Source organism: Protopterus annectens, chromosome 1.part1 (genome assembly GCF_019279795.1).
Source record: "Protopterus annectens isolate FY-2018-M chromosome 1.part1, PAN1.0, whole genome shotgun sequence".
Taxonomy (NCBI): domain Eukaryota; kingdom Metazoa; phylum Chordata; order Ceratodontiformes; family Protopteridae; genus Protopterus; species Protopterus annectens.
Window position 1 is genome coordinate 1037047981 of NC_056726.1, and position 26754 is coordinate 1037074734.

At 42.1% G+C, this 26754-nt stretch overlaps 1 protein-coding gene across 1 annotated transcript in view; it reads right to left on the reverse strand.

The window, feature by feature from the left end:
* The window catches only part of LOC122808805 (deleted in malignant brain tumors 1 protein-like), a 568450-nt gene that overhangs the window by 289259 nt on the left and 252437 nt on the right, over nt 1–26754 (reverse strand). Inside the window, exon 5 of the mRNA XM_044079867.1 lies at nt 12597–12911. Coding sequence (XP_043935802.1) covers nt 12597–12911 — 315 coding nt within the window. The remainder of the gene's footprint in view (nt 1–12596; nt 12912–26754) is intronic.

Consider the following 26754-nt stretch of genomic DNA (forward strand, 5'->3'; position numbering starts at 1 on the left):
CAACCACAAAAGTTCTGGACTACTATTAACACACTACTATCACCAGGCAAAGTAGCCACACCTAATCCACTAGGCTCCAACCGTGACTGTCCAACCCAAACAGCAAATGCCTTTAATAATTTCTTTACTACTGCTATACTAAATCTAGCAAATCAACAAAAACCTGATACTTCCAAATTGCCCACTCCTAGCTGCATTCCCCCCCCCCTTCCATCTCGAACCTATACCCACCTCCTATATCTCCTCCTTACTTCAAAAATTAAAACAGACTACCCCCTCAGCTGATAAATTACCAGCAGAATACCTTCAAATAGGAGCCAAAGCTATTGCCTATCCCATCTCTATATTGATTAATAAAACCATAAAAGAAGGCACTATCCCATCTATCTGGAAAATCTCACACATTATTCCTCTTCACAAAGGTGGAGACTCAACTGATTTCTCCAACTATTGACCCATAGCTCTACTCTCTCCACTCGCTAAAATAATGGAGAAATGCATCCACAAACAATTACTAAACCACCTACTCCTCCATAATCTTCTAGCTGTCAACATGGTTTTTGGCCATTCCATAGTACCACCACAGCCTTGCTATCCTTTACTAACAGTATCAACAAAAATTGCAATAAAAATATTCCTTCCTCAGCATTCTTTGTAGACCTATCCAAAGCCTTTGACATGGTCAATCATCAGCTTCTCCTCCACCTTCTGAAGTTCCTCTCTCGACAATCCTGCTATGAACTGGTTTACATCTTACCTGGAAAACCGAAAACAAGCGGTTCTCTGGCAAAACCATCTTTCAGACCTCCTTCCCACCTACCTAGGTGTCCCTCAGGGCTCCATTTTAGGACCACTATTGTTTTCCATTTTCATAAATGACCTTCATCTTTCTACTCCACTCTCTACCTGCATTCAATATGCAGATGACTCTACCATAATCTGTTCTGGCACATCCCAAACTGAACTTCATTCTCTCACACAAAAAGCTTTCACCACTATAGAACAATGGTTCTCTAACCATTGTCTTCTCCTTAACCCTAAAAAAACCCCAAAATTTTGCTCTTTACACCCTCTTGTCTCCCCCTCTTCATTTCACACTCATATCTAGTAATGGTACCGTTATTTCTCCAGACCCCACCACCAAACTCCTAGGTATTACAATTGACAATCAACTAAAGTTTGACAGTCACATAAACACCACAATAAAGAATGTTAACAGAAAACTCGGATCCCTCTATAGAATTAAACCTTTCCTAACACCTGAAGCCAGGACCACAATATCTAGAACTCACCTAATCTCTACCCTAGTATATGCTTCTCCCATATATACCAATCTTTCTAAAAATAACCTTAAACTAGCTAGATCATACAACAATATTGCCAGATTTGCTCTTACAGGACTCATCATTGCCAGAACCTAAAACAACTAGGCTGGCTTGAATTACCTCACCAATTACAATTCAACCAACTTATAATTGCCCACAAAGCCCTATACCAACCCAACAACACCCCAATTCTTTCTACCTTCATAAGGTCATATAACAACCTGAGGAATCTACGTTCCGCTAACAAAATGTTGATTTACACTTCCTTATCATATAACTCAGCAGGCGACTCCATATTTTCTAACTCAGTTGGTAAAATATGGAATCAATTACCACAAGGCCTTACAACCCTAACCTCTCTCCCACTATTTAAAACTAACCTAAAACATTTCCTCTCTAACCACTGGTCATGCTCTTGTACCAACCCTGACTAACTATTATTCACTAATTTTCCTGTTTCATTTAAAACAGAATATTCTGAACTATAATCCTCTTTATGTAACTCTCTATAAACTAATCTTTTCTCTTAATTTCTAACATTATCATTCCTGAGCACTACTTTCCATGTTCGATTCTTTAACTCACTTTTTAATGGTACTTTCTTTAAATTATGTTTGGTATTTGTAAATTTTTACAAATCAAAATATGTAAATTGTAAATTTTTGTTAATCTGATGATGCATCATTCTATATTAATGTTATTTTCTAATAGTTGTACGATATGTCTCTGTGCTTTTTTTTCCCCTGAGGATGTTTTTAATATGTTTTTTTACTGGAGCTTTTCTCCTCGGGCCTCCACTGAAAATGGACATGTATCCAGTTGGATTAGCCCGGTCAACAAATGTAAAAATAAAAAAAAATAAATAAAAAGATCTGCTGTGTTTCCTGATCTAGATTGCATAATTTATTCGACTTTTGTGGATATGGAGGTTGTCAGGTAAACCACTGGTTGCAAGGAAGAGATATTCTAAAGCTGGTAAATAAAACTGGAAGAAGAGTCACCAGGTTTAGGAGTATCCTACTGTGATAAAACACAAATTCCTGATGGGATTCTCATATTTCTTTCTGTTCCCAGTTAAAGAGGTTCCTCATTCTGTTAAATGGGTCTGCAAAAGACAATTCCTCAGCAGGAGAGTCTGAAGAAATGTTTTCTTACAATTCAATCTCTCACTAGACTGTAATGACTGAAAGGCTTTGAAGTAGTTGACAAATACTAGCTAATCATCTTTAGTTCCTTTGAATGAAGGGGACACTGGGGCTGATGTGTGACAATCTAAGCATGCAGTGACAGCCACAGCAGAGTTGCCAACCAAAGAATGCTCAGACATTATTTGCAAGTTCCCCCAGCTAGGTATCAACCCTATTACCATTAGGTGGGTCGCTAACTGGCTCACCGATAGAACCCATACAGTAACAATAGGGGAATCCACCACCACCACCAACAGAACTGTAACCAGTGGTGTTACACAGGGATCAGTTCTGGGACGTTTACTGCTTGGAATCTCTTTCTATGAAGTACAAGCAAAACATAAAGGTCTATGACAAAGTTTGCAGACGACTGCAAACTGGGAGTGACCATAGAATCCACAAGTGATGTCAATATCGTACAAGAGGGTCTTGCGCAAACAAATTAATTCTAAAGTCACGGCCTTAAACTCAATGCATAAAAAAAGTATCATCCCTTTCAGTAAGAGCAATGTTACAGCTAACTACCACATCAATAGAAACACCCTAAGCATGCACACAGTGGTGAGAGACCTGGGCACACATGCTGACACCAACCTTATCTTTTTTCACCATGTCTCCACAGTGGTAAGAAGGGCAATCTATATTGCTCATCTCATAAGTAAGGGCATTGTCTCCAGAAACAAAGTTCTAACCTCCCTGTACTCTTCCTTCATCAGGTCAGTAATAAAAGTACAATGCCATTTTGGTATGTACCTTTCCAAATACTTGCAGCAGTTGGAGATGCCACAAAAGTTCAAGGAAAATTCAAGGTCTTCAGCATCTGTTCTATGTGGATTGGCTGAAATCACTCACTTTACTCTGTTTCATACAGATTACTCAGAGGCGATCTCTGACTCTGCTTTACTGAAAATGCTGCATATTCTTAAGTCCAATGGCTCACCGGTTACTCGCTCTAAAGACCTTAACCTGGTGTGTGACATTAACAGAACCTCCTGGAGGTACAGATTTGTCTCCCAGAGGTTACTGCACTTGGGGAACAGACTCCCAAGTCATGTCAGGCAGAGTACCTCTTTGGCCCTCAGCATAATCTAGACGATTGGATGGGTAACTGTAAATTCACCCCAGGGGTTCCACCTGTGTCGCTCTTGGACAGGTGCAATAGGAGTTGACTGCAGAAACAAAGGTATAACTTGGCTAGGCTTGTAAGGGCCCTAGAGTTGTTAGCATAGTAACTTCCTATGATCCTAAGAGGTAACCAGTTTCCCATAGAAGAAATCAAAGCTTAACATTTTTTTTCAAGAATAGCAGAGGGATGTTTGAGGAGCTGGAACTCTGGGTCCATGATATTACTGGCAAGTGCTTTCAATTTTTGATTCTCTAAATGAAGGAAAAGGTAACCTCACCTGCTTCTTAGGATCTTCGTGATAAAAGATGAACAAATTATACAAGCCTGAATAAATGAGCTCTTCCCCTAGACAGAAAAGACAAGATGTATGATGATCTTTGTAAGGTTGTCACCCACATAACCACTTTCCTTTCTCCTAGATATAAATTCTGACGAAAAAAGGTACACCTCTTTCACAAAAGATGAAAAGGTAGCCTTCAATGTGTACTTGGGCTGCCCACTTTGCACTAATTAGCAGACAGATGAACCTACAAAGTGTAAGACAGACTTGCTAGTTGCTTCAATGGTAAGAAATTCCTGAGGTTTAGCACCCATATGTCTGTCTGCATACTGGCTTGTACTCGAATGCCAGTGGCTGTACACGTGAGTGGAGGATGTCCTACAGCTTTGGAAGTTGGAGAAATATACAATCTTTGGCAGGATTCTTCCCATATAACTTGGTCATCATTACATCACTGTTGCAAATAGCCCACCTCTAAAATAATCTCTCTGCTAGCTGTAAATTAACATGGGTTAAATGCTTCTACGCTAAAAAGGTAAGGTTTGCTGGTCTTGGACATCAGTCTTACTCTGAAGAATGGAACAAGAAAAGAAATAATTTTTTATACTTAAATTGTGGTTAAACACATTAGGAATATGGATGTGGGTTATAAAAATTAAGCTTAGATAAGCTAAAAAGTCATTTTATTCTAAATTTGCAGCTTTTGTGTTATGTCGTATACATTGTTTCTTTGCAGTAGCTGAACGAGGGCACGTTTTGGGTTATGGGGAGTGGGTTTACAGCTGAAATCTGTGGTGTGGTAGGTTAAAATCGAGATTATCCCCGTCAGGTCACTAAGCCTATCAGTAGAGAGGGGAATCACCAATTTAGGCAGTCTGCACCACATGGCAGCTGTTTATGTCTCAAAGAAGCCCTTGTGGAAAATACTTAAAAGGAGGAAAAACTTGGAGAACTGTTTAAAAAAAAAAAAAGCATAGTTTACATTATAGTAGACAAAGTACTAGCAGTGCAAAGGAAGACTGAGGACACACAGCAGAAAAAATACTACAAAATGTAATAAAACTGAAATAGCATAGAAAATATGCTACACTTTTTTTAGACAAAGGAATGGAAAATTAGTGCAGTCAGTTTTTGATCTAAAGTTAGTGTTAACTGTTTAAACCTGGCATTGATAACACGACACAAGAACAGTAAATTAAGTTACCCATGGGGGAGGGTGAGAGCGAGTTTGAGCAGCACAGATGCTGAAATGGTGGAGAGATTATGGAAAATGCAATAAAAGGGAGGACTCAATTCCAGATGAAGGGATCATACCTGTATATAATTGTTTGCATTTATTCTCAAAGTCAGTTTGTGCACATATTGCTGAAAAGGAGACGCTAAAAAGCACTTACAAATTTGCGTTAGGGAGCAAGCTCATGAGACAAAAATAGAGGGTTAAGGTGAGTGGGAGGGGAACACAACAGGACACATACTCGCGCATTATAAACATGGTCAGTTAGAGGGGACAAGTCCTATGATTATTAAAAAAAGTAGGAAGGAAGGAGGGGAACAGGGGGTGGAGCAGTACCCGTAGGTTGAATATGGTACTTAAATTGATGACATGGAATACAAATGGTCTTCAAACCAGCCAAGAATAAATACAATTTTAACAAATAGGAAGGTGGTAGATAATTGCTGTGGACTGGTGAGCAGGTTGTTGCTGGCATCCCTTATGAAAAGTGTCTGACTATCTCTTATATTTCTGACATTGCCTTGCAACCTGATAGAGTTTCTTTGTGCCATCTACTGAGTCACTGTCCAGAAGCTGACAGAGTGCCTCTGATGCCTTGTTCTTTGTTACTGCAACTCCTCTCTTAGCCCTCTTTGTTAGCAAACTAGTATTCCTTCTTAGCCTGGTCCATCTTTTCAATCTCCCACATTTTCCTGCAAATACTTTATGATTTCCTGGACTTCAGTATTCCACCATCACTTTTCCTTGTGTACCTTATTTCCATACCTGGCTCTACGGCATATCTGTTCTATAGTCCTCATACATATGTTGGATTGACATATATGTTTCTCTGATAATTCCTGTCCTCTAGAACTGTTTTGAGGTGCAGTTCTTCATCTCCATAAAGTTCTTCTTTTTCTGGCTGTTACAGCCCCAAGTAATTCCTTGAACTCTTGTGCTTTCACTTCAGGCAATCAAGCAACCTTCCAGGTCTTCAGCCAAGTCTCTGTTGACATTAGAGCCTTCTCTGACTACTGCATGAGCTGACTGTAGCAGAAAGTAGTTTTTATGCTGTGGGCAAACTGTTAAACTGTTACACTGGGGATGACTTTACAAATCGCTGACTCTACGCCAATGAATTTTTCTTATTAGGTGAAAGTCTACCCGAGTTGCATGTTGTCACTCTCGTATGCGATCTTTGTGACGGTCTCTCTTGGTGAACCATGTGTTGGCTACTATCAAGCCATATGCCATACGAAGTCTAGAATGGCCTCTCCTACCGAATTCTCTGTTGCCTCACCCAAGTGGACCTAGACAGTCCACATATCCTGTCTATCCTTTCATGTCCCCCATTATAAACAGCAACTCATGTTGTCCTGCTTTATCTATCACGTCCTGCAACTGCTGCCTGAATGCACTCTTCCTCACTATCACAACCCTGATGTGGGTCATAGGCTGAGATCATGAATATTGCCCTGTCTACACTGGAGTCTGATTGCCATTACTGTCACTATTCTGATGACATCCCTGTCTTCTGAAGCCTCTCCTTTATCACAATTCCCACACCATTTCTAGCCTGCCCTCCTCCTGAGTAGTAGATTTCAGATCCCAAGCCAAGTGGCTTTGCTGCACTGCCCTTACATCTTGGAACCCACATCAAGTTTAGGAAGCCTTGGTTAATGTTTGGCAGGTGGATTGGTTTTACTTCCAGCTTTTGCTCAACAGAACTATCCCAGGTAACCCAAGCTGAGAAAATGGACACCGGCTGGTGAATAGGTTATTAAACCAAAGCTGCTGGGCTTCATAGCAGGGGCACACTGACCCATCCCACAATTAGGAGGTGGCTCTGGTGTAGATCAGTAGTTGGCCTGTACAACTCTTCCCCTGATTGGCAGTGTTCTAGATTTTGTACTATTGCCCACAACTCCATTGTTGGGAGAGTTTGAGGTGGAAACAGCCAGCATGTTTTGGGGATGTGGGACGATCCCCACAAAGAAACATGGAGTACATGCAAACTCCACACAGGGATCAGTGAGGTCAGGATTGAGCCTTGTACCTTGTGTATACCATTTCTCTAATGGACACAACCAGCCTGTAAATAGTTCATTTCCCAGGCCCCTGCTTTTAAGTTTCATCTCCTAAAACTCCTGTTTACCCTTATCAAGGGTACGAGAACTTGTCAGAGACTTGGAATGAATGGCTAGGCTTAAAAAGGTCCTTGTGGTCGTTAGCCTAGTAAACACCTATGAATCTACAAAGAAAAGAGAACTGGACAAATCAAATGAATGCTTTTTATGGATGATACAGATTTATCAAAGCAAGAAGTAAAAGTCCTAAGAGCTGGAAATTAAGTGTCAGGATAAAAGGCAAGCCATTGGAAAAACCCTTAAGAAGGATGGCTTCCCAAATGAAGTATAGAAGACAGGGGGCATAAATGTACTGAAAGTCTGGAGGGTTTTACTTAAAAAAAAATAGGAGACTGGCAGCAATAACAGTTTTTCCAAAAGGAAAAAAAAATATCTAGCAGATACAAGGTCTTATCAACCCATACTAGTGTTATAACATGTCATGGTCATATATTACTGCTTACTACCATAAATAATAAACCGTTTTTCTGTCCTAATCCCCCCTCCCGTTATACCTTCTTGCAGAATACACTACAGCCTTTCACTTCAGTAAATCAAACCAGAGTGTCTATTAAATCTAAATTCTACTGGTTTCATATTCCTCTCCCTATGTCCCCCACCCTCCTTAAACTGTCAGCTGATAAATCTGCAAACATCTCTCACTACACATGCAAAGTTCCCTCAGTTTTTAAAAACTATTGCTACTCCCTCCTAAGGAACTAAAAAGGACAAAGATTTCAGACCCATATCCAATTTATGCCCATTGCAAACAAACACACACAAATAAATAAATATGGACAACTCCATGATCAGCATGTCTTTTTAAATTCCTTTAGTACTACAACAGCATTAATCTCAGCCTTAATCAATTTATATAGCAACATGAGAAAAAGCCTTATAGGGCCTTCAAGACAGTAAACCGGGCCCCCCTGCTTCAAAAGGTATACAAATTCAACTAACACAGCTAACTGGAAATAATGGCTTAAACATAAAACTTCTTATAACCTGCAACTTTATATACAATTGTGTAATGTGAATAAAATACAAGTTAACCTAGATAAAAGCAATATAACAACCATGTACAAGTACAACACAAAAATGACCTCCAAAAAATCTGGACAGAGATATGTATCCTGCTACGTGGTACATCTGGGCTCAAGCAATGAACCCAACATTTCTCATAATAGTGCTTCACTGAAATTGCAACCTTATTCAATACCTACTTCATAGAAAGTATTACCTCCCTAACTAAAATCTTTTCACACCCATCCAGTGTTTCTACCTCCACTCAGCATCACCCGATCCTAGTACTCGGCAAACACTTTATACCAAAACCGATACTTGTCATATACAATACACAATACCACTTCCTTTACACTCCCCCCAGCATCCCTAACTAAGCCCAATTTACCCTCCACATCCATTGCTAACAACTTTCACTTAGGACCTGCCAGCACAACAATGATAAAAAAACTTCTACTTAAACTCAAACCTGCAGCTGACAACCTCCCACCTGAATACCTAACGATACCTGTCAATGCCATAGCCTAACTAGCCTCTATCCTTATCAACAGATCAACAGCCGAATCCTATGTACCCTCACTATAGCAAAAATCCTACATTACCCTTTTTCATAAAGGTGGCATCTTGGATGATATCTCTAACTTTCAGCCCACTGCAATACTATCACTTATCTCAAATATTCTTGGAAGGTATATTTATAAGCAGTTTTCCTGCCATCTTCTGCAAGAATGGCTCTTAACATCTACCTAACATGGCTTCTGCCCAACACAGCACAACTACTACCCTACTACAATTCACTGACACCAAAACCAACTACAGGGACTCCAGCAAACTTGTTTCCTCCTTATTCCTTGACCTGTCAAAAGCATTTGATACAGGTTCTCACCCTAATCTTCTATATAAACTGTCTCAACTTGGTCTATCCCCTTCTTCATTACCATGATTCAACAGCTATTTAATTGACAGGCTTCAGTCTGTGAAAAGGCAAAATACTCTCTCTCTCCATACCTGCAAGTCTCCACTGGCACACTCCAAGGCTCTATTCTTGGTCCCGTCCTTTTTAATATCTGTATAAATGACTTCCACACCTCCATAGGTTCAGCCTCTCTTATACAATATGCTGATGAGTCGACACCTACATGTGTGTCTAATAACTTGCCTCAACTCCTCATATCATACAGGAAGCTTTTTCCTCAGTTGAGAAATGGCTCCATAATGCCCAGCTACTACTCAACCCTAAAAAACAAAGCTACTGCTATTTTTCCCCAAATCACACCATTTTTATTTATTTAACATTTGTTTACCTGGAAAGTCAGACTTGGACAGAGCCAATTTACAGTGGAGGCCTGGGGAGAAACACTCCAAATGCACGTCTTTGGAATATGGGAGGAAATCCCCATGAATGCAGGGGGAACATGCAGATTCCACACAGAAGGTACCCCAGCCAAGAATTGATCCAGAGAATTTCTTGCTGTGAAGTGACAAAGCTAACCACTGCACCATCATCACATGCCTGATGAAGCGAATTTCAAAGTCTTTTCACTTAACAAAATCGAAATTGTAGTAGTCTCCCATATAAAACTTTTTGAATCTATTACAGATGACCTTAAATCTGACCTGCATGTTTAAAATAACAAAATCTCACCAAAAATCAAGAATGATCTAATCTTATGCAGTGCACCCATTTTAACCAACCTTCAGGCTACAGTTAAAAATAAGCTGGAGGCATGCTATAATAAGGTTGTAAAATTTGCCATCAACATACAATATTGCAGCCACCACTCTATTACCCTTAAGGCTTTGAACTGGCTTGAACTGCATTCACCACTTAGACACACACTGCTTAGCTCCACACGCTGCAGTACTCTCAGTCAATGACTGCCCTGCTTTCACTCCTATTCTCCACCACCATAACAGACTACTTCAATACAACATCTTCTCAGCATATACAAACCCCACACAAATCCTCTGGCCAATGAGTATTCTATCCTTCTTCAAATCACATCTATCTATAACCTCTGCAACTTCAATCTACTACTAAAAGACTACCCAAATTAAACCTGGCTCTGCTCCTGCACTATCCCAGGCTGAACTAGTTCCACTCGCCTTCCAGCACCAGCATACTTTGACTAGGTTCATAGAGAAGAATTTAGTAAACTCTTTTTCTTAGACAAAGATGAAATATATTTTGCCTAGGCTGTATTGTCTAGACATCTTTGTTCCAAAGAGTGTACTCTGTGTGTTTAACGTCATCTCTAGGAACTGCAACGTGTCAATACTTTATCTATTGATAATAGTTTTTTTTTCAACTTGTTACACCTTGCCGAATACTTTTACTATGTATGTATAGGTTCATACTGTATGAACTGAAGCTGCAGTTTTGCTTAGTTAAGATGTCGTTCTTCTGTTTTAGGCTCCCTAATAACTTTAACTAGAACCATAGTATGTCCATGTGGAGCTTTTCAGCTTGGACCTCGGCTGGAAGTGGGATATTATCCCAGTTGGACTTTCCAGAAAACAAATGTCAAATAAATAACAAAAACTGAGTCCAAACTTACCTCAAGAATAAACCATTCCAAATAAATGCATATTATGCATACTACATAAATAAAACTCTTAACATAGGTGTATACCACAGGGCTGTCCTAGGACCATTCTTTACTCATGATGTTACCTTAGATCTCCATCAGCTCAAAATGGTTAGGTATCCCAATGATATCCTCACAACAGAAGCCAGTGCAAATGAGGCTGCAAGCAGTTTTGTCTACCTTGTCCACTTGCTTATTTAGCAACAAAAGTTTGTTAAACTCAAAGAAAAGCAATGGAAGGATCTTTGCTACCTTCCAAAAACTTACTATGTGCTTCCTACTAACCATCAAGATATTAATGGTAACTGCATTCCTAACATAAAAGAACAAAATTACCAAGGTTTTGACAGTTGATCCCTCACAGTCTTTCTCTTCACACAGATACCATTACCACAAACGTGTCTCAAGTCAAACCTTGCTTCTAAATCTCCCACTTACTACCCCCAGTGACCTTAAGTCTACTGCCAAAAATGTGCCGATTCCAAGACTAGACTATGAACTGCCTTGTTTGCACTCATCACAGAATATGCGCAAACTAAAATACACGAACTTCATCAGATAACAAATTAGTGTCATTCCAGTACGGTTATCTGAAAAAGTTCATGTATTCTTTGAACGAAAGTGCTCATCTTTCACAAGTTTTTGTTTTAAAAGGCTTCTGGATTAAAGTTCTTGTGAATTTTATCTAAAGCAGTTTGTTTCCTTGGGCCTTCCGGTTGTGTTTCACCTGTATTTCTTCAGTTTTTTTTGGCCTGGTTTGTCATGCAAGAAGACAGACTGCCTACCCCTTTGTTACGATTACAATTTCAATTGACTACGGTCATGCCTGGCACATCAATTTTCATGCTCTGACAGTTAAACGAATATGCTAAACCCATTTTTAAATAAAAAAAACGTGACAATCTAACCATCAGCCTTTAGTCCATTATTTATCAGTCCTCAGCTCTGCAGGGTGCAGTCGACATTCCCTTTTTCCCAGCCTTCGCTCTTTTCTTCCTGTAATACTACATTATTCCACCTTGAGAGATTCCCCCCAATTTCTGACATCTCTTTCTTAAGATAACCATATTCTAAGCAAGCAATATTTAGCATAGTAGCTACATAGCAGTGTAAGAAAAGGTTCTTCTACATTTTACTAAAACTACACATTTCTTAAGGTTCTTCTACATTTTACTAAAACTACACATTTCTTAAATACTTTCTGGTTTCTGGACAGGGTACCTTGCACATCAATGGCATTATGGTGGAGGTCTTACATTAAGCACATTCTCTTGCTTTAGTTTGGCTGTAATTTAAACTGACCACTAAATCCTCCATAGATCATAGGTTCATAAGTTGTCATCACAGACAGACACAATTACTCATTCATTTACTACATATCCATACAGGTTTCCTCCATCCTGGTACACTAGAATACTTTATTCAGTTTGATAGTGTGCCCACAGCATTCATGGCAGTGAATACCGTGCCAGTTACCACTCTGGTTTATCTGGTAAAGGTTCTACTTTGCAGAGCCAGGGTTTATTTATGATTACTGCAATGTAAGGTTATTTCACACAATGTTTTACTACAACTGCATGATCTGTGCTTGATTTACCTCACAGTAACTTTGTTGTGGCTACAGTTCAGTCCACCTAGTTGCTCAATAAAAAAAATGTCATTTCAAGTAAATGCTTACTGTAAACATTTTTCACTTAAAATATCCACTTTCAGATCGATGAATCATACCTGAACAGATGATACTGACATCCTGGTCATGTGTGCAGCCTGAAGGATGTGGCCGAGTGAAATCACAGTCCATAAGAGAGGGCTCACTTCCAGAACATAAAACATCCATTGGAAAGATATCTCCATATCCTTGTCCATAATGAGCATCACTATATACTTGAACTGGAAATCCACAGCCTAGTTGTGCACAAACTGCCTTTGCCTGGTTCATGGTCCAGTTACTTCCACAAACAGTTAGCCAGCTGAGTCCGTTATAAACTTCTAGTCTTCCACTGCAAACTGTGCTACCATTTACCAGGCGCAATGAGAGGTTATCTGGGGAAAAAATAAAACATTTAATTTGTGCTACCTTCACTCTGTTTTGTGAATATCCAACATTACATCAGCATATATTATTCTCTCTAAGAAATACCAAAACAAAACTACCAACTAATCAAACTACAGAAAGAAGATGGCATCAGTTTTTATGCCTGCATGACTGGTGAATGTGTTTGGTGTTGGACAAGCAATATATAACAAGCTAAATAATGCAATTCACTTTCTGCCAAAGAGATTTCTAGAAATTGTAGCTGATTAAAATTGTTAAAGTCCTGGATCAGGCTCGAGAACTTACCAATGCTAGCCACACTAAGGAGTAAATATTTAAATCAGAATGAACACACAACTAAAAGTATATTACTGTGACCAACAAACTCGGAACGCAATCTGAAATGGCAATTAAACATATTAACTCATTCACGACAACTAAAATATGAAGACCTTCTTCAGGAATAGGATAATAGGAAGTTACTAGGCTATTGGACCCGAGGCCCTTATAAGCCTAGCCAAGAGTTTAGCCCATGTTTAGACAAGTCAGCACCCAAAGTCCCTGTCCAGCAGGGACACAGGTGGAATCCCAGGGATGTATTTTCTGTTCTCCATCCAGTTATCCATGTTGTGCTTAAAAAGGGATAATGAAGTACTCTGCTTGATGTGGAGGAAGTCTATTCCACAGATGGGGGAGTCTCTGGGACACAAATCTGTCCATCCAACTCCTCCTACTGATTTCACAGACCAGGTTGAGGTTGCATATGCAGGTTTAACTCGAGTGGAGCTTGACTTGCAGATATGCAGCAGTCCCATCAAGTCGGGGTCTGAGATTGCTTTGTATGCCAGACAGAGGTCACCTCTGAGGAGTCTGTATGAAACTGAGTAGAGGGGACAGGATTTTTCGCCTGTATAGGGTAGATGTTTGAGGCCCTGGATTCCCCTGGTGAGTAACCTCTGTGCTCTCTCCAGCTGCTGCATGTGCTTTGCGAGGTACATTCCAAAGGGGGAGCTGTATTCAATAACTGGCCTTATAAGGGAAGAATACAGGGATGTTATGACCTCTTTTGTCCCTGGATGAGTTACCCTTACTTATGAGGTGGGCCATGTAGAAAGCTTTCTGTACAATGGAAGCAACACTGTGGTCAAAAGTCAGGTTGCTATAAACCTGGGTGCCCAAATCCCTCACGACTGATTGCGTGCTTAGGACATTATTAATGTTTTAATATGTGAGGAAATCACTCTCCCCAAAGGGGATGAGGATGCATTTTTTGACATTCAGCTTGAGGCCATGTTTCTTATACGAGTCATTTGTTTGGGTGAGATCCTCTTGGAGGACGTCCACATCACTTGGGGAATTGATGACATAGCCCACCTTGCAGTCATCTGCAAACTCAGCCATAGCCCACTGGTTTTGGCCTGCACCTCAGAGAAGTATATTCTGAATAAGAAAGGCCCCAAGACTGACCTCTGAGGTATGACACTCGTTACGGGTCTAATGCTTGCGGTGTCTTTCCCTATTTTAATTAAGTGATTTCTATCATTGAGCCAGTTTGCTACCCATCTGGTAACATGTGGATTGATGCCTAGTTGAGAGAGTTTATTATGCCCAAGTGTGGAATAGTGTCGAAGGCTTTAGCCAGGTCAAGGTAGGCGGTGTGCACAGTGTTTCCCTCATCCATGGCTTTGGTGACCGTCTCAAAGAAGTCTATCAGATTTAATAGACATGACCTCCCCTTGACAAAGCCAAACTGTGTGGGGTTGAGTGTTTGGAGGTTGCCAATATCCCTGTTAATAAGGCCCATGATAATCCGTTCCACGGTCTTGCAAATCAGGCTAGTTAGGCTGATGGGTCTATAATTTCCCAGATCGGTGGATGCTTCACCTTTGTGTAAAGGGATGACAGTGGCGGTCCTCCACTCAGCTGGGACAAAGCCAGTACTCACGCTTTGGTTGAATAGGGTGCCTAATGGTGTTGCAAGTTCATGTCAGAGTTCATATAGGATGCAGCCTGGGATGTTATCGGGTCCCATGGAGGCTGCATTTTTTGCCTTTGAGAGGACAGTGATGACCTGGTTCCCTAAAGATAAGGGGAGGGGGATAGGTACTGGGGATGTCCTGACTTGATGGGGGGACAGACAGGTGAGGTTTTCGCTGAATCTGTCAGCCAGTAGGTTGGCTATATCTACATCATTTGTGTATGTGGTGTGCTTGACCACCAGTTCTGAACATATCTGGGTGCTTCCTTTGAGACTGCGGACATATGTGAAGAAGGCCTTATGATCGTCTCTAGCAGATGTGGCCAAATTGGACTCTAACTTGGCTTTAGATGATTTCACTAGTACTCATTTGCTTGTTCAGGCTAAGAACAGATTGCTTCCAATTGGGCACCTGCTCCTTCTTAGTCCTGGACTGCATTTTTTTCCTTTTGTTATATAGCTTATTTATTGCAGATGTCCACCAAATGGGTTTACTCTTCCTTGAGGAAGATGATTTTGTCCTGTCAGTTATTCCTGATTCCATGCATCTGTACAAGTGCTCATATTGTACTTTGGTGTATATATGGACACTGGTGACAGTTCCTACAGAGGGGTAGGGGACTGTGAAGCTGCTTATACCATCCCTCAGGAGGTTGTAATCAGCTTTGGAGAAGTTTTTTGCTTGACCCTAGATAGAGCAGGGGTCAGGGGAGATGCTGGCTTTGAAACTGACCACTTTATGGCCGGATCCTACCAGGCAGCATAATACTGTAGGGGTGCTGCAGTGATTACTCATGCTGGATAATACCAAGTCCAAGATATTATCACCTCTTGTGGGGGTATCGACTAGCTGTTCCAAGGCATTTGCACTGATAAAATTGAGGAATCTCTGGGCATTTGTGTTCTGGCATGAGTAGTTTTTCCAGTCTACAGTTGGGTAGTCAAAGTCATCCAGATCAAGATAAAGGGTTGAATCTTTATAGATTTGAAGAGGTCCAGATAGGTGGAGTGGGCACAGAGTCAAATTTGGAGGCAGCTATAATTGGAATAGGGGTCAGTGGTTAATTGCACCTAGAGAGTGTCTCCTATGCATCATATTGTTTGACTATTGTGGAGGTGTGTGCTATTAATATATAATGAAACTCTGCCTCCTTTGGCTTTGCTGCCCACAGTTTGGGGTCTGAATATATCATAGGATGAGTAACCAGGTAAGGCTGGGGGTGCTCTCCGCAACTTTGAACAAGGTTTCTGTGAGTGCACAAATGTCAGCATCTTCCAGGGTTAAGAATGCTTGCAATGAGTGCAGTTTCATGTTTAGACTCCTAGCATTTAGAAGCATGACCTTTAATTTGCATTTTGTTGAAATGTTTACGTATCAACCTTATGACTTTTACTAAAAAAAGGCACTACGGAGGAGGCAAGAGCCTTTGCCAGAAGCCTGAAGCCCAAGTGAGACAGATGCAGGCCATCTCTAGCAAAGCATTGTAGTCTGTTGATCATATCTTCCCAGGCTGTCAGGTACTGGATCCCCCTGGAATGACACCAGAAACTAAGCTAAATGTTAAAGTCCATCATTTTCTGCTTGTACTGAGGTATCATTCTGGGCAACGGTAGAATGCTACTTAAGGCAAGGGACATACCTGCCTAGGACACATTCCACAAGCTCAATCATGTTTCTCTTCATAATCCAGGGAGGTATGTCTCAAGTCATTCACCCTAACATGGACGATGACAGAGTCATAACAGCACCTGTTGAGAAACTTGATTGGGTGGAAAGGGAGAAAGGAGGAACAGAAGATAATTCAAGGTTAAGAATCTAAGGGGGTTGGCCTTCCCAAATGTTCTTTCTGTATTAGGTAGAATGAGCTAATGAGACTGGACTGGGAGGAGTGTCCCAGATCAAATTTACAGTAGGGGCAGTCAACTGCAAAACCACAATGTTTAAGAACAAGATAATAGGGAGGGAGGGTGAAAATAATACAGTTGTGTATACTTACCATAAATGCAGATGTTCGAGTGTATTCACTGTTGCAATCATCACATTTGGGTTATCTGCTTGCAGTAGCCCTCAGTCGGCCTGATTATCAAAGTCTTGGGTCCTGCGTTTGTTGCTGTTTCATCTTCCATGACGTCATGTAGTCAGGGGTATAAAGCAAGCAGCAGACACCATTACATCAGTTTTTCTTGCCCCAGATGTCAAGTGCCCCCATAATGGGAAGCAATTATATAGAAGGTTACACCTCCAACAAAAAAGCAAATACACCAAAAAGCTTTAAGCATAGTAAACAAGAATAGAGCTATAGACAATAGAAATCAGGGGGCTGGAGGGAGGGTATCCAGGACCACAACAGTGAATACACTCGAACATCTACATTTATGGTAAGTGTACGCAACTGTACTATGTTCTTCGTGTTCCACTGCTGCAGTCATCACATTTGGGTAGATTCCCAAAGCTAAGGATGGGAGGAGGTAATTAGATAGCATTAGGACCAGCTATAAGGACTTGCAAGACAGCAGTGGCAAATCCAGCTCTGGATTTAGAAAAAAATTGGCAAGTGGTAATGCTTGGTGTACAGAACTCCATGTAGCAGCTTCTAGGATGTCCCTGTAGGGACACCTCTGAAAAAGGCTGTAGAGGTAGATACAGCCCTGGCTGAATGTGGTCTTATCCCCTGTGGTGTAGGTTTTCCATGATGCTTATAGCAGAAATGAATGCAGTGGCCTATGCACTTAGAAATGGTTTGCTGGAGTAGGGGCTCTCCTGGGTGGTCTTAAGTTTTTGGCCCCTCTGAGGAATTGCTTCAGCAGTGGATTAGAGAAGAGGGATGGGTTCTGTGTTGTAATGAGCTGAAATGGCTGAGGCAATGCATTTTGATGGAGGAAAAGGAAAGGCCCTTGTGAAACATGTCAGTTAAGTTTTGAAGAATATGGGGTAAATTGGGTGCTGCGGTGCCCATCCCCTGAGTTTGGCTCCAGGAACAAAATATCTTCCATTATTCAGCATAGGATTTTCTAGTACTAGGCCTCCTCGCCTCCAGAATGACATCCATCACTTGCTAACTGAGGAGTGGTAAAGGAGAGATCAGGTAATTAAGCCAAGCTGCCAGGTTCAGGGTTTAAAGTTGTGGGTGCAGAATCTGTCCCTCCTGCTGGGACAGCAGGGCAGGTGTCTGAGGCAGGTGCCATGGAGCCAACAGTGATACACTGCGCAAGAGGGGGTACCAGTGTTGGCGTGGACAGTCTGGTGCCATCAGTATTGTCCTTGGTTTGTCCTGTTTGATCTTTAGTAGTACCGTGGAGAGGAGAGGCAAAGGGGGAAAGGCATAAAGTAAAGTAAAGGACAGGGCATCCACTTTCCAAGCTTGTTTGTGGGGAGTCCTTGTGCAGAATTTGTCCAATTGGTAATTCTGGGGGGAGGCAAACAGGTCTATCTCTGGGCTCGCCCCATTTGTTTCTCAACATGTGGTTCCAGTTTCCACTCGTGTGAGTCCATGAGATTTCTGCTTAGGTCGTCTGCCAATGTATTTAACTTTCCTGGCAGGAATTGAGCCTGTAGGTGTACTTGGTAGCTCAAGGCTGTGTTCCACAGAACCATGGCTAGTCTGCAGAGAGGGTACGAGTGGGTTCCCCCCTGCTTGTTTATGTACCACATAACAGTGGTGTTGTCAGTCTTTACCAAAAATTGTCCTGGAAGAATGTGGTCCTTGAAGGCTGTCAGAGCATTCTGTACAGCTAACATTTCTTTTTGCTTGATATCCAAGTGCATTTGATTTGGGTTCCATTTGCCTTGAATGCACTGCCCTGCCAAGTGAGCCCACCCATGCATAGTCTGATGAGTCTGTTAGGGTTTGGGTGGCAGAGGGTAGAGTGAATGGCAGTCCCTTTTTTTGGTGGCAGGCCTCTACCCACCAAAGGAACTCTATCTGTAGACAAGGTATGATAGGAATAATTGATTCTAGATCCTGAGAATGTTGACACCATAAGCTTTTTAGATACCACTGTAGTTTCCTCATATGCAGTCTTGCATATGGAATTAGTAGAATGCAAGAGGCCATGAAACCCAGGGCTTGCAGTATTTTCCTTGCAGATAGCCGGGTCTTTGTGGCCAGTAGTTTGAAGTAGACTGTCAATTGAATTTGTTTCACTGGTGTGAGGTAGGCCATCTGGGAAGTTGTATTCAAGCTTGCTCCCAGGAATACAATTTGTTGGCAGGGTACAAGATATGATTTCTTTTCGTTTATGGTGTTCCCCAGAGACGTTGGCAATTTCTTTACAAATGCCAGATGATTTAATAGTATGTCCTGGTTTTCTGCCTGAATTAGACAATCGTCCAGGTATGGGTATATTTCAATATTTACTTGCCTGCAAAATGCAATCAGTGGAGCTAGGCACTTTGTGAATACCCTGGCCGCAGTAGATAAGCCAAAGGTCAGTGCAGAGAACTGATAGTGCATGTAGCCTGCTCTGAAGCGTAGGTATCTTCTGCAAGATTCCCTTATTGGGATGTGCGGGTAGGCTTCCTTTAAACCCAGTGTTGCCAACCAGGTATCTTTGCCTAGCATGGGAAGCAGCTGATGAAGAGTTAGCATCTTGAATTTTGGGATTACCAAAAATGTGTTTAGGATAGACAGGTCCAGGATAGGACGCCAGGAATGTTTTTTTCTGGGTACCAGGAAAAGTCTCGAGTAGAAACCTTGCCCCCATTCTTCTTCTGGGACAGGTTGAATAGCCCTGATGCTTAAAAAAAGAGAGAGAGGACTTGCTTTTGAGCCTCTGCCCACTGATTTGGAGGAAGGTCTGGCCAACCGTCTGGGGTTGATAAGGAGTGGAAGTGGAATCTGTGTCCTTGGGAAACTATATTTAAAACCCATTTGTCCTGGGTAATGAGTTCCCAATTTTTTGCATGCAGGGCAATCCTTCTCCCTAAAGGAACAGTCAGTTAAGCAGGGCTTGGAAGGTTTAAAGTTAAGTTATTGAGACAGTTTACCATAGGGGGGAGTCTTACTACTCCCTGTTTTGGAAGTGGGAGCCCCCCACTGCTTAGGCCTGTGAATATCTTGGGACTGAAGCCTGGGTGTTCTGCTGGTTCTGGGTTTGGACTGAGAAGGCCTGGAAGAGGCAGGAAAGGACCAGTTCTTAGAGGGCCAATGCCTACTAAATCTGGGAGGCTGTACTTGTAGGAAATCATTAACAGTTTACATAGATTTAGCTTTTTTCTCCATCTTTAAGTACTACTACTGCTTTGTTGCCAAACAGGCGGTCTTGGTTTAAGGGAGCATCCAGTAATTTAGCTTTAACATGATCTGGTAAAGATTGCTCCTTAAGCCAAGCATGCCTTCTAAGTACAGACCCAGTGACAGCAGCCCTGCAAGATGCCTCTAATGAATCAAAACCATATTGCAAAGTATGTTTTCCAACTTGTTCAGCAGAATGCATTAAATCCTGTAAATCCTTATTTTCAGCACAGTCAGGAATCAACATCATTTTCTGTTTAAGCAATCCAATAATATGCTGATGATACTTTAACATACAAAACTGGCAGTTTAAGGCCCTAATGGCCAAGTTTGCAGAAGTGTATACCTTCTTACCCCATCTATCCAGCGCCCTGGAATCTATCAGAGGGGGTAGGATTTTTGGCAGTAGTAGCCTTAATGCCCTTGGGTCCCTGTGAAATGGTCTCAGGATCTGCAGTAGGATTTTTAAAAAGTAACTTGCTCGAGTCAGGTACCCTGCAATACCTATCAGGTTTTCTGGGAGCAGGAGGTAAAGAGTCACGGGCCAGGCTAGATTCTGAGAAGGCATCATCTACAATGTCCAGTACAGGAGGGATAGCTAAAGGCCTCTGTTGAGGCAGGAGTAAGAATTCCCTAAGCCTCTTTTTGGAGTCTGAGTAATCCTGGCTTCCCAGCGAAAATGCTCCCTAAGAGTATGCAAGGTTTCACCAAAACAGAAATCCTCTGGAGGGGAAGCAGAGGGACTGGAGTCCTCTGTATCAGAATCCTCATAGGTAAAGAAGGGCAAATCCTGGTCATCAGAGAAAAAAAGAAATTTCAGAATCCTGATCAGAAGAATCAGAAGGAAAATCAGTCAGAGTAATAAGGTCTTCAGCCATTCTTATTTGTTTTTTAGGCATAGGGGCCTGACGATGCGGTCTGGGAGTCAGTTTTCTAGGCATGGATCAAGTTTTAGGCCTTGAAGAAGAAGAAGGCGTCGGTTTAATATGCAAGTCAGTAGGCCTGAATACACCCTCAGAAGCTGGTGCCTGCGCAGCGGCTCCGGACCCATCCCAGGTAGAGACATCCGCAGGTTCCACAGTCAAAGAAGCATCTCGCCGCATACTGGACTCCGTATGGGTCTCAGTAGAGGCCTGCGAATCTGAAGCAGCAGTTATCAGAGGCTGCGAAAGCGCCTCACTGAGTACCGGTGAACTGGCAACTAGCTTAGGAGAAGCGTTGTCAGCAGCTTTGGACCTATGCGGTCTGTCTTTATCTTTGCGCTTCTTCGGAATGTCGATAGTCGGGTGGCTTACCAAAGCCATTTCTGGATAAATGAACCAAGCACCAAAATATTTAGATGCATAAATGAACCAACGACGAATAGTACGAGGTTTAAAAGGCACAAGACCGACAGCAAGGTACGTTGTGGTTTGGGCCTAAGCAAGAAATGCAGTACGAATGAAAATCTTTATGAGGTATTTGCTTTCCACAAAAAATACAATTCTTGACTTTTACTGACATCAGTTTAGAGCAAGAAAAAGGTTCCCCAATGGGGTACTTAGCTTAGTTGAAGACTTCAGATCTGAAACTCGAAAACAAAAATTTCAGGAGTCGTCTGACCGGCACTTGCGAACTACTTCTGCTTTGGGCACCGCACTGCAAGAAAGACTAATGTAATGGCGTCGGCTGCATGCTTTATACCCCTGACTACATGACGTCGTGGAAGATGAGACAGCAACCAACGCAGGACCCAAGACTTTGATAATCAGGCAGACTGTGGGCTACTGCAAGCAGATAACCCAAATGTGATGACTGCAACAGTGAAACACAAAGAACTTCTATGCTACAGCAACAAGCTACACTATTTTAGGCAGAAAACACTACAGAAATGTTTATCACAGCAGAAAAACAACAGTGAGATACTAAAGGAAAGTTTTAAACAGAAAAAGGAGCGAGGAGACTCGAGAGAATGCTTTTAACTGCAAACAAACTCGTTATATGATACACTCCTTGGGAGGAAAATCAGATGAACAAATGGAGAAAATTTCCAATTAATACCATTCACATAGTGAAACTAGCTAAAAAGCTTTACAAACAGTGAAGCAATAACAAAGGTGATTTAACAGGCCCAGTAAGGCAGACAACTGCAATACAACAATGCAGATTACTTTACAGCAATAAACTACAGTAGGCAGCAGACAACAAGTGCAATAAATGGTAGGAATAAGCAATAACTAGTAAAAATGAGCAAGAAAAAGTACAGTTTTGTACCTACCATAAATGTAGATGTTAGAGTGTATATCCTGCTGCAGTCATCACACTTGGGTTATCCTGCCGTCAGGCGGTCCCGCAGTCGGCCCGAATTCCAAAGTCTTGGTCCAGCGTCGGTTGCTGTTGCTTCTTCCCTGACGTCAGTGCGCCAGGGGTATACAAGAGGCATCAGACGCCATTATATTATATAGATATATATATATATATATATATATATATATATATATATATATATATATATAAAACATATGGCTATAAAAAATAAAACAAAACCCTTAGGTACAGGCAAATACACCACAGAGGTAGTATAGGATAAAGTGGTAGAGGTAAGCTCAGCTAGTTCAGAGGGGATGGAGGGTGGGTAACCTGGACTGCCAGCAGGGTAGACACTAGAACATCTACATTTATGGTAGGTACAAAACTGTACTATGTTCATCGTGTTACCCTGCTGCAGTCATCACACTTGGGTAGAATCCCAAAGCTAAGGATGGGAGGTGGAGTCAAACAGGATTAGAGGAGGCTAGAAGGCCCTGCAAAACTGCAGTGGCGAAGCCAACTCTAGTCTTAAATTGGTAAGTGATGGTGCTTGGTGAAGGTGTGTACTGAACTCCAAGTTGCAGCTTCCAGAATATCCTTGGTTGACACCCCCCTGAGGAAGGCTGCAGATGTAGCTGCTGCCCTGGTGGAATGGGGCCTTATGCTAGCAGGAACTGGTTTTCCATGATAGGTGTAGCAAAAACGTATGCAATGTCCTATCCATTTTGAAATGGTCTGTTTTGAGATAGGCCTTCCTTGTGATGCTGTAGCATAAGATACAAAAAGTTGGTCAGATTTTCTGAAAACCTTAGTTTTATCCAAGTAGTAACGTAGTTGCCTGTGAATGTCCAAGGAATGCAGAAGTCTTTCTCCTTTGGTCTGTGGATTTGGAAAGAAGGTGGGTAAATGGATGGTTTGATTTAGAGCCACACTGGATACCACCTTTGGCATGAAGGAGGGGTTAGTTCGTAGAGAAACTCTGTCTTGATGAAAAATGAGGAAAGGCTCTACTGCCATTAGTGCCTGTAGCTCTGAGACTCTTCTGGCTGAAATAATTGCTAGCGCAGGGCAGTCTTCCATGATATAAACTTCAAGTCAGCTGAGAAAGCTGGCTCAAAAGGTGACAGTGTAAGTTTTTCCAGAACAAAGTTAAGGTCCCAAGTTGGTGTTGGCACTCTCCTGGGAGGCCTAATGTTTTTGGCCCCTCTGAGATATTTCCTTAGAAGTGGATGTGAAAATAAGGGAGGATCCGTGTTGTAGTGAGCTGAAATAGCTGAGGCGTGGATTTTAATAGATGAAAAAGAAAGTCTTTTATGTAACATCTCAGTTAAATATCGCAGAATCTGAGGTATGTCTGGCTGAAGGGTATTTTGTCCTTTAGCTTGGTTCCAGGCGCAAAATCTTTTCCATTTGTCTGAACAGGCTTTCCTGGTGCTGGGCCTCCTGGCCTCCAGTATGACATCCATACCAGCTTGTGAAAGAGGAACTGGCTGGTTGCTTAGGTGATTTGCCATGCAGCCAAATTTAAGGTTTTGAGCTGGCTGTGTAGAATCTGACTGCCTTGCTGTGTGAGCAGATGAGGAATTTGTGGTAAAATCCATGGTGGGCCCTGGGCCATGTTCCTTAGTAGTGGGTACCAGTGCTGGCGTGGCCAGTCTGGGATAATGAGTATCATTCGGGGGTCTCTCCATCCTGACTTTCAGCAGCAACTTTGTGAGAATGGGCAATGGAGGAAAGGCATATACTGTCAGCATTTTCCAACTGAATGAGAGTGCGTCCACTTTCCAAGCTTGATGGTGAAATGTCCTTGTGCAAAATTTTGATAGCTGATAGTTTTTGGGGGGTGGCAAACAGGTCTATGTCTGGGCGGCCCCATTTTTGAGTTATCATTGCAAATACTTGTGGATCCAGTTTCCACTCGTGGGGATCCATGATGTTTCTGCTTAGGTCGTCTGCCAATGTGCTCTATTTTCCTGGCAGGAATTGAGCTTGTAATTGAATGTGGTTGGTCAGTGCTGTGTTCCACAAGGTCATTGCTTGCCTGCATAGAGGGTAGGAGTGTGTACCCCCTTGTTTATGTACCACATTACTGTGGTGTTGTCTGTCCTTATTATAAGCTGTCCTGGATGTAAGAGGTCCTTGAAGGCTGGCAGAGCATTCTGTACAGCTAGCATTTCTTTTTGATTGATGTGCAGATTCCTTTGATCTGCAGTCCATATGCCTTGAACGCACCGTCCTGCCATGTGTGCCCCCCAGGCATAGCCCGATGCATCTGTTGTCATAGTTTGCCTGGCTGGGGGTAAGGTGAAAGGCTGATCCTTGTTGAGATGACATGCTTGTGAACACCATAGAAACTCCTGTTGAAGGCAGGGAATGAGAGGTATCATTGTTTCCAAGCTGTGGCTGTGCGAGTCCATACGCTTTTCAGGTACCATTGTAATTTCCTCATATGCAGTTTTGCAAATGGTATTAGTAGTATGCAAGATGCCATGAAGCCCAAGGCCTGCAGAATTTTTCTTGCAGGGAGTTGGGTCTTTGTTGCCATTATTTTGAAGTACTGAGTCAGTTGTAGTTGTTTGTCTGGCGTCAAATAAGCCATCTGGGCCGTTGTATTCAAGCTGGCACCCAGGAATGTCATATTTTGTGAGGGCACTAGTTTTGATTTATTTTTGTTTACCGTGTACCCTAGGCAACTTAGAAGGTGTTTTACAAAGGTCAGATGTTGTAAGAGAATGTCCTTGCTTTCTGCTTGGATGAGGCAGTCGTCCAGGTATGGGTATATTTGAATTCCTCTCTGTCTGCAGTATGCACTTACTGGTGCCAGGCATTTTGTGAAGACCCTGGATGCAGCACATAAGCCAAAGGGCAGTGCAGAGAATTGGTAATGGGTTGAACCTGCAATGAAACGGAGGTATCTTCTGCAATTTTGTCTGATAGGGACATGCAGGTATGCCTCCTTGAGGTCTAACGTTACTAGCCAAGCTTTCTTGCCCAGCATGGGAAGAAGCTGCTGTAGTGTTAGCATCTTGAATTTGGGTACTTGCAAGAAGGTGTTTAGGATTGAAAGGTCCAGAATGGGTCTCCAAGCATTGTCCTTTCTGGGGACTAGAATGAGCCTTGAGTAAAGTCCTTGGCCTTGCTCCTGTGTAGGTACCAGTTGAATGGCTCTCATGTCCATGAGAGCTGTAATTTGTTTTTGAGCCTCTGCCCATTGATTTTGTGGCAGGTTTGGCATTCCTGTTATCCTTGGCAAGGTGTGGAAATGGAATCTGTATCCTTGTGAGATAATGTCTAGGACCCATTTGTCCTTTGTGACAATGCGCCAGTTGTCTGAAAAAAGTGCTAATTTTCCTCCCAAGGGAGCTGCCAAGAGAGTTTTGCTTGGCAATTTGAGGTGTAAGTCATTGTGTTTGTCTTCTAGTAGTTTGGGACCTGTCTTCTCCTCCCTTTTGTGTTGCAGTGCCCCATTGGAGAGGTTTGTAAGGGATTTGTGCTTGTCCTCTGCCCCTTGGGCATCTGTATTTACCCCTCTGTGGTCTGTCAGAAGCTGGAAAGGACCAATTTTTTGTTGGACAATTTCTGCTGAAGCGTGGGGTTTGTACCTGTCAGAAATCTTTGACAGTCTGCATAGATTTTGCCTTATCCTCCATTTTCTTTAAAACCTCTTCTGCTTTAACCCCAAATAAGACATCCTGCTGTAAGAGTGCATCTAGTAACTTTGCTTTGACATGATCAGACAGAGTTTGTACCTTTAACCAAGCATGCCTACGTATAACAGACCCAGTAACAGCTGCTCTACAAGAAGCTTCCAAGGAATCAAAACCACATTGTAAAGTATGTTTGCCCACCTGTTTTGGCTGCATGCAACAGATCCTGCATTTCCTTGAATTCAGACTGCTGAGGATGCGTGCTTATCTTTTGTTTTATTTGAGACATTAGGAATTGCTGGTATTTCAGCATGTGAAATTGACAATTTAGTGCTCTCATAGCTAGAGTAGCTGAGGTGTAAACCTTCTTCCCCCACCTATCTAGTGCCCTGGAGTCCCTTTCAGAGGGTACAGGATTTTTAGCCATAGAAGCCTTAGCCTCTTTGGGCCCCTGGGAGATTGTCTCTGGGTCAGCAACAGGGCTTTTGTAAAGGAATTTGTGTGAGTCAGGCACTCTATAATATCTATCTGGTTTGGCTGGAGCAGGAGGCAGAGAATCTGGATTTAGACTAGATTCTAAGTAAACATCATCCACAATGTCTAAAACTGGAGGGATAGCAAGTGGTCTGTGCTGGGGGAGTAAAATAAACTCTCGAAGCCTTTTCTTTGAGTCAGAGTAATCCTGACCTTCCCAGTGGAAATG